The 7764-nt window shown below is 42.4% G+C and overlaps 1 protein-coding gene across 1 annotated transcript; it reads left to right on the top strand.

Moving 5' to 3' along the window:
* Positions 1 to 3010: 3010 nt before the first annotated feature.
* On the top strand, positions 3011 to 6557 carry snrpd2 (small nuclear ribonucleoprotein D2 polypeptide). The gene is made up of 3 exons (XM_066703997.1): positions 3011 to 3155; positions 4131 to 4310; positions 5295 to 6557. Coding segments are annotated over exons 1-3 (357 nt in total). The 5' UTR covers positions 3011 to 3153; the 3' UTR covers positions 5470 to 6557.
* The last annotated feature ends 1207 nt before the right edge of the window (positions 6558 to 7764 follow it).

Genomic DNA, 7764 nt, shown 5'->3' with positions numbered 1-7764 from the left:
TGTCTTTGAGGCTGCTGTCTGTCTTCTATTGCAATATTCTTCAGGCCTGGGTCATATAGAGCCCCAGTCCAACACAGTGGCATGATTTATTTTTATTTTTCCTGGAGGGGGGTGGGGGGGGTCTAAGAGAAATTCAGAATATTAACTGTACTGATCTCCATTTTCAGCAACAGCATCGTAGTGAGGCAGCTGGGTGAGAGATTCTCCAATGAGACAGAGGGGTGGGGGGGATATGTGAGATTATCAGATGCGGGACGGGTAGAAAAACAATGAATACGATTCTCACTCAGGTTCTCCAAGGGGGGGGGTGGGTACTGAAAAAAGTGGATTGACTGGAGATATACATATATATATATATATATATATATATATATATATATATATATATATATATTGCCCCCTCACCCTTCTTGCCAAGCTACATGATCCAACAAGCTGTCAAAGAGTCTTGAATGAAAGACCACATCAGTCTTGAGCCATGTAGCGAGCTGCTCCAGTCGTGTGAAGTGAGAGCTCGGCTGATCCTTTATTCCTGCAGGACCAGGGCTGGAGACGTCTGTGTTTGAGAAATCCCATTCTCCATACCAGGATGTGATGGAAGTGCCAGTAGAAGGTGGGAAAAACTACAAATCAACTTATATATTATGTATTCAATTTATATAAACAAAATATAATTAACTTGTGCAGCTTGAGCACTGTGATAAGAATACCCCCAGTGTGTGTGCAGGGGAGTGTAGGTTCAGTCGAGGGAAACCTGGGAAACCTTGGGTGTAGGTGCTAATAGAGACCTGTGGGGCGGAGCTGTGGGCTTTAGGCCTGCACTGCACTGTAGTGGCTTTAGGCCCCAGGGGCAGGGAGCCACACGACTACCCTCGTGTGCAGAGGGTTAACAAGGGAGGGGAGGCGGCGGGCAATCCCCCAGGCGCCGGGCTGTCTCGTGCCAGTAAGCCAATCCCGGGCAGTCTGTGCCCACGGGCTCCCAACAATGGCACGCCAGTCTTCAGTATTGAGCCGCTCAGATAGCCATCTCCTCCCCTCTGCTCTCCCCTGCACTCCTCTCCTCTCCTCCAGCTCACAACAAAGAGCCACCTGTCTGACTTCTCTCTGCTTCTCCCCTCCCTCTCTTCTACCTCCTCCCCTCCTCCTCCTAGCACCCAGCGCTCACTCTCTCTCACTCTCTCTCTATCGATTAGGAATTGGGATGGGGGAGAGGGGGTTAATAGTAGTGAGCGTACCATCTTATATTATTGTTACTGCCTCCATAATTCCTTCACAGTAAAATCAATATTAGTATCACCGCAATTAATGAATGGTGTTACAGAGACTCCCATAAGCATTCAAAGAGATGGGTGACTTGGTGAACTCCCGCTTACAGCATCAGTAGTGGAAATGTGAGGTGCATGCCTGTGTAGGCCACACTCTGAAGGCTATCTGTGAGATTAAGAGCTACATTTACCACACTTTTCTGAAATAAAGGAGATGCAGACTCCTAATGTTGCAAATATCAAAAGAAACACCTAAACTGCCTTTGGGGACTCTTACATGAGCGTCCTGCGAGCTCAGATCACAAGCAGCTTTTGTCAGACTCTTTGTTCCGTTGCCGTCTCGCTGTTCCAGCCTGTTGTACAGTAATTCTGCACCTTTGTTTTGCTGTGGTTACCTAAACTGTATTGTGCACAGTTATTTTTCTTTGCTTCACTGAGTAACTTCTTGCACTTATTGTTTATGCTGTATCATGCAGGTTTTTGTTTGTGTGTAAATAAATAGACTACTCTATTTAGTATTGCACTTTGCAACTCACTGCAAGCATACACTGTTCTGCTTTATATAAGGCAATTGCATTCTTATTTTAAATTACTATGCATAAAGACATATGTTAGTTACACTGCTAATAGTCCTACAACCCCTACTGCTACTACTTATACCTGGTGACATTCTACAACTCCCTTATTAAAATAAAAAAAATAAACAAGTGTAAATTCAGAATGGGTGTAAATATTTCTTTATTGCTGGCCAGTGTGGTGAATCATGTGCAACAGGGAAACACTACCATTAATATCCACACAGTTTATAGAGGTGTATGGGGAAAGTGAGTTTCAGTTACAAACATGACAAAGAATATATTACAACTGTTCAGAAATAAAAGCTATATAAATATGTGTTTTAACATAGAACTCCAACCAATAATGTAGTACCCAACCCCTCTCCAGGAAACAGGAAATTAGACTTGGGATTTCCCAGGGAAATAAATCTCAGAGGGAAAAGGTAAACAAGAATTTGGTACTTCCTCTAATTCCTTGACTCCTGCAGGTATGCTATGAGCTCATTTTGAATGACAGACTGAGTCATACTAATGAAACACACAGTAAGGAAAAGGAAATTAATCTCACAAAAGTATGTGTCCATAGCTGGATAGTGCACCTAAAATGTGAAACCTGAACTACATAGAACATGAATGGGAACATCCTGATATCCAGGTGTGATTTGACAGTGACCTTTGTGTCTTTTCTCACTTAGATGTGTATCACTGCAGTGTCTAATTGTGACTTTATTATTGTTATTGCATTTTGAAGGGGGTGAACCAAGTGTTTATAGGTAATATACTATTGAATTTCAAATATCTGTATGAGAATTGTAACATTTTAAAATAGAAATACATTAGTTCAATTACAGTCAATAAACCCTTGTATTTTAATACATGAACAATTTTGAATGAACGCATAAATCATTTTTTTTTTTAATGAAATGCATTTTCACTACTTCAAAAGAAAAAACATGCAAAAGCCTCTATATCGAAGGCTAAGCGATCGCAATATTTATTTGAATATAGGTCGCGTTCTTGTAGCACAGGTGTCCGCAGTTCTGCGCAGATCTGCAGAATTACACCGATCCCATAGCTGCAGCAGAGCAGATCTGCGCAGAACTGCGGAAGTCTGCGCTACACGACCCCGACCATTGACAAACCATCGCTCCCGCCCACTCACTCGCGCAGGCGCAGAGGAGTAACGGAAGTCCTTCTGCAAACTCACATGGTAACCCGGAAGCAGTTGTAAATCGCTGAAGAGCACGGCGCTGGAGATACGAAAGTTGCCGTTTTTTTTTTAAACGCTTATTTTTGGCATCTTAAAGTAACAACGTGGCCAAAAGATAAACATGTAAGTATGAACGAAGTAATTGATAATCTTTGAAGACATTTACAGCAGCCGAGTTACGTTTTAGTTATTTAAGCAGCTAGTGTGCGCAGTGTGTTGGCTTTGTTACGCTCCCAGTGCGTTGTGTGCTTGAAGGCAGTACTCTGGGCTTAAAATACATCCAGAGTTGTATCTTTTGAACTCGATATGATATTTTTATAATTATCTGTTGTACTTATGTAGGGAATGCAGTCAGGATATTGGACGCCTGGGTTCCATTGGTTTCATTCATATCATAACTAGGCCGGTATAGCCTGACTACGTTTTACGCATTTTTAAGCGCAGTTTGGAGGTATCTTACCTCTTTTGAACCCACTACGTTATTTATAATTATGTACGAATTGTGTAGGTACGGTTATAACTTTACATCTTAAGTTTGTCAAATAAAGTGTTCTTCCTATGTTGCCCAGTTACTACATATAGGTTTATGTAAAGTCTTGCACTTATTCTTTTTAAAAGGGGGTACAGATTTATGTATAGACACTATTTTAAAGCACTGGTCTTTCTCTGGTGTTTCTTGTGGGAGTCGGTTGATCATTGCACTGGTCATACCGGAGTCCACCAACCCCATCCCCTCCTTTTGATTGCAAGAGCCTTGTTTACACTGGCTTGATTGGGCTGTATCTCTAGCTATTCTTCTGTTCCAGTGTTTCGATGTCAGGGTTAATACTGTCCTTTGTGTAACAAGCCTTGTGTTTTATGGCCCCATTTTATTTCGTCAACTTCAATGCTTTGTTTCTCATTGTCTGTGTGGTAAGACTTGTGCTAATTATTAGTGTTTCATCTGCCACTCTCTTACTGGGTTGGCGTGGAGAGTGGCAAGACCCTGTTTCAAATAATCAAAGGGCATGTTGGGTCTTTCCCCTCTCTGTTTGTGTGGCAGGATCTAGTTGTTCAATCTTGATCCTCATGCTGTTCTCTCTGTCTCTGCTTGGTTAGGAGTCTGTTAAATAAGCCCAAGTCTGAGATGACTCCCGAGGAGTTGCAGAAGAGGGAGGAGGAGGAGTTTAACACAGGCCCTCTGTCTGTGCTTACCCAGTCGGTCAAGAATAACACCCAGGTGCTCATCAACTGCCGCAACAACAAGAAGCTGCTGGGCCGTGTCAAGGCCTTCGACAGGTAAGCAGGGCCCGCTCTGACACACTGGGGTGGAGATGCGCACCAGCCATAGTGAGACACCTTTTTGTAGTCCACATCCACACAGCTTGTGCTGGGCTGAGAGGACTTGGTCCAACGATGCTGAATCTTTGGGCAGCACTACTTGTTAAAGCTCAAAACAAGCTCCTGATGTCCCCATAGTCAATAATAAGAAAAGTCTGCAACCTGTTTATTTGTTAGCAGACTTTCTTACTCGGAGCATCTTAGTTGTGACTGAATATACACATTTCAAGAAATAATACATTAAGAGCAGGAAAATATTTTTCTTATTCCTATTTTTCAAGTGTAGATTTAGCAGCTAATTTCTAGCAGTGTAGTGCTATTAAGTTTTCTTGTGTGCATGTATCCTTTATCCATGCTGGCTTCCATTTAACACTGATGCAATGTAAGCTAACTGGGAAACTAAAATGTTACACAGTATTTCAACAAGAAAGGAGTGAATTTAGTAAAATCCAGAGTTATCTTGCAGGCTAGTGTCCATGCAGTGCTGCTCGTAGCAGTTCAGAGGTTGCGAGACACAGATGTGTTTAAGTGCGTCTGGGCATAGTTCATGTCTGAGGAAGTGTGTTCATGTTTTTTGTCCTTTGCTCTTTTTGAGTGTCTTAAGTGGAAGCAGAGCTGTATAGAGCTGTTATCATTTTCATTTTTCTGCAGTTTTCTGCCAGCGGGTGAAATGTTTTGGCAAGCTCAACAAAATTCAGTACTTATCATTCAGTGTGATTGTGGATCACCACATTACCAAGCCATGATAATTGTTGTAGAATAGGTAGGCTAGTGTAAACTCCTAGCATCCTTCAGATGTGATGGTGCTCTGTCCGTCCGCAGTTGCTAATGCACCACCGCTGGACGGTATGTAGCTTATATTTCTGAAGCCAAAAGTTGTCCTGCTACCACTTTGACCTCAGTCTGTCTGTGTCTTGATTTTGTCTATTTGTTCCCCTGCAGGCACTGCAACATGGTGCTGGAGAACGTGAAGGAGATGTGGACAGAGGTTCCCAAGAGTGGCAAAGGGAAGAAGAAGTCCAAGCCCGTCAACAAGGACCGCTACATCTCCAAGATGTTCCTGCGAGGGGACTCGGTCATCGTGGTGCTGAGGAACCCCCTGATCACCGGGAAATAGAGCCGCCTCAGCCACCCTCTCCTCTCCTCCCGCCCCCCCACCCCACCTCATCGCTCACTCACAACAGCCCACCCTAGGGAGCCCCAGGCCTGCTCCCGGAGAGTGCACAGTATCTGGTTTGTGAGCTACCTCACTTTTATGCAGTCTCATAACTGGGCAAGGAAAGTTGATATATTTCAATTCAGATCTCTTAATGTTATTCACAAGCCTTGTATGTGACCTGAAAAACACATCTGTTTGAGACCTAAAATCAATGGGTAATAAAATACCTGATTTCCTCAATGTAAAGTGTAACTGAGAGCTTAACAGATTCACAAACCCAGAAGACCGTCTCTCTCCAGGACCAGCATTGGGGATCTGTAGCCTACACCCATTGCCCATCAACCCAAAAGGAATGCAGGCTTTGAAGAGCCTCTGTTAAAACCATAAGCACACCATTGCGTTCCAGCAGTATTCAGTCCAGCAAGGTCATAGAGGCTGAAGCAGAGAAGTGGAGGACATTCAGGTTAATAGCTTGTGTGCTTTCTTAAAATAATTTGTCAGGAAACCTCCCAGAGAATAATGTATATCTGCACCCCTCCAGAAAATAAGTTAAACTCTAGCTGCAACATACTTTAGGTTTAGCTGCAGAGTGCAATTGCATAGAAGTCTGGTGTTGGGATACAAGAGCTCCACTGACTAAGATGGTCCCAGATCAATCAGTTTATAGTGTAAAGGCATCTGACAGAACATCAGCACTGGTGTGGATGGAGTGGTGGCTATTAATGTGTTGGTAACACTGAAGGGTAAATTAATTACAATTCATACATGTAAAACCAAGTTATTAAAATTTTATTTACAAAGTATATGTGTGAGAGCTGACTTAATAACCTCCTAATGATCATTACTTGGTCTTATTGGTTATTGACACTATTTACACAACATATTCCAAGTGCATTCATATAAAGTGTTACCAATGTAATTCATAGACCCATCAGTAGTTGGGGTTAATAACAAGGGCTCCGTGAAATGTACGCATTTGTTTCCTTTGATCGGTTTATTTTTGTGAGAAATGTTTGCTTTTTTTAAAATAAAATGTTGAATTCTTACACTGGGGAAAACTGCCTTCATTATGTCTATCCACACCTTCTGCCTGTGATTGCTTTGTTTCAGGAACAAACAATCTGACTTGTAACTAGCATAAATGTCCTTAAAAGGTAAATGAACATGATTAGTTCAATAACTGGAAGCATCTATGAACAGTAATGGAGAAAAGACTTGCAATTCCAGGACCTGATTTCTTTCTCTTTTGGGTTCAAGGAGCTACCATTTATTCTCAACTTTTCATTTCCAAATTCTTGATCGGAGGCCATAGAAAATGAATGCATCGGTCCACCTGCTTACACTTGATAGTCATTCTAATGTGGACAAGAAGAAAGGCATTTGGGAAAAAAAGAAAGTGCCACAGAGGGCAGGTTTGTAGATTTCTGTTAGGAAGCAGGCCTATCTGAAAGAGTGGTTCTGGTTACGCAGATCAATTCTGAAATTCCGTGGTCCCAAAACACCCCTAGCTTTCAGCTTCCCCGCTGTGCTCTCTCTCTCTCTCTCTCTCTCTCTGATGTAATATAATCTTGCTGTGCTGCAGCCAATCCTGCTCTCCCTCTCTGTCAGCTCTCCTATTGTCTCCAGATAATTGTTTGCCCCAAGATGTCTTTGTTTCAACAGGTAAAATTCTCTGAGCTCAGAACACCATGTTAGAGAGGGAGGCTGGGCCACAACATAAAAAGACTGCTGTACCCCCTTATGCTCCTCTGTTTCTGAAATTCATGGTCCCATTTTTATAATAAACATATGCAGTGTTTTATGAAATGCATCATGAATACTCAATTGGAAAACCCAATAATTAATTTCAGGTTTAAAGCTGCTAGTATTTGAGGATATACTAGCGATTGCTCACCCTGGTTCTGGCACCCTCACCCTCACCCACGCTCCTGCCTGTAGGCCTTTGTTTTTTGGAGATCCTTTAAGAGTCAATGTAATGTTCCCAAAAATAAAACCTAAAACTAGACTGCAGGTTTGGAGTGATTGGCTGTTGAAGTCAGGGACATTTGGTTGCTGAGCGCCTCAAAAGTACCATCTTCCACCCTAGTAGTGCAAGCAGCATTGAGAGCTAGAATATTCTTATGGAGAAGTTTTGAAATTATACACAATGATAAATATGTACCATCAAGGTGTGGGTTGTTTATACACTGTGGTGGGGAGTTGTATTACATTCCCTTTGCATTGGCTGGGTTTTAGCTGTCTCTTGTGTGTGCC

The sequence above is a fragment of the Amia ocellicauda genome, chromosome 5 (assembly GCF_036373705.1).
Source record: "Amia ocellicauda isolate fAmiCal2 chromosome 5, fAmiCal2.hap1, whole genome shotgun sequence".
In the NCBI taxonomy this organism is placed as follows: Eukaryota; Metazoa; Chordata; class Actinopteri; order Amiiformes; family Amiidae; genus Amia; species Amia ocellicauda.
This window is presented reverse-complemented; position numbering and strand designations above follow the sequence as displayed.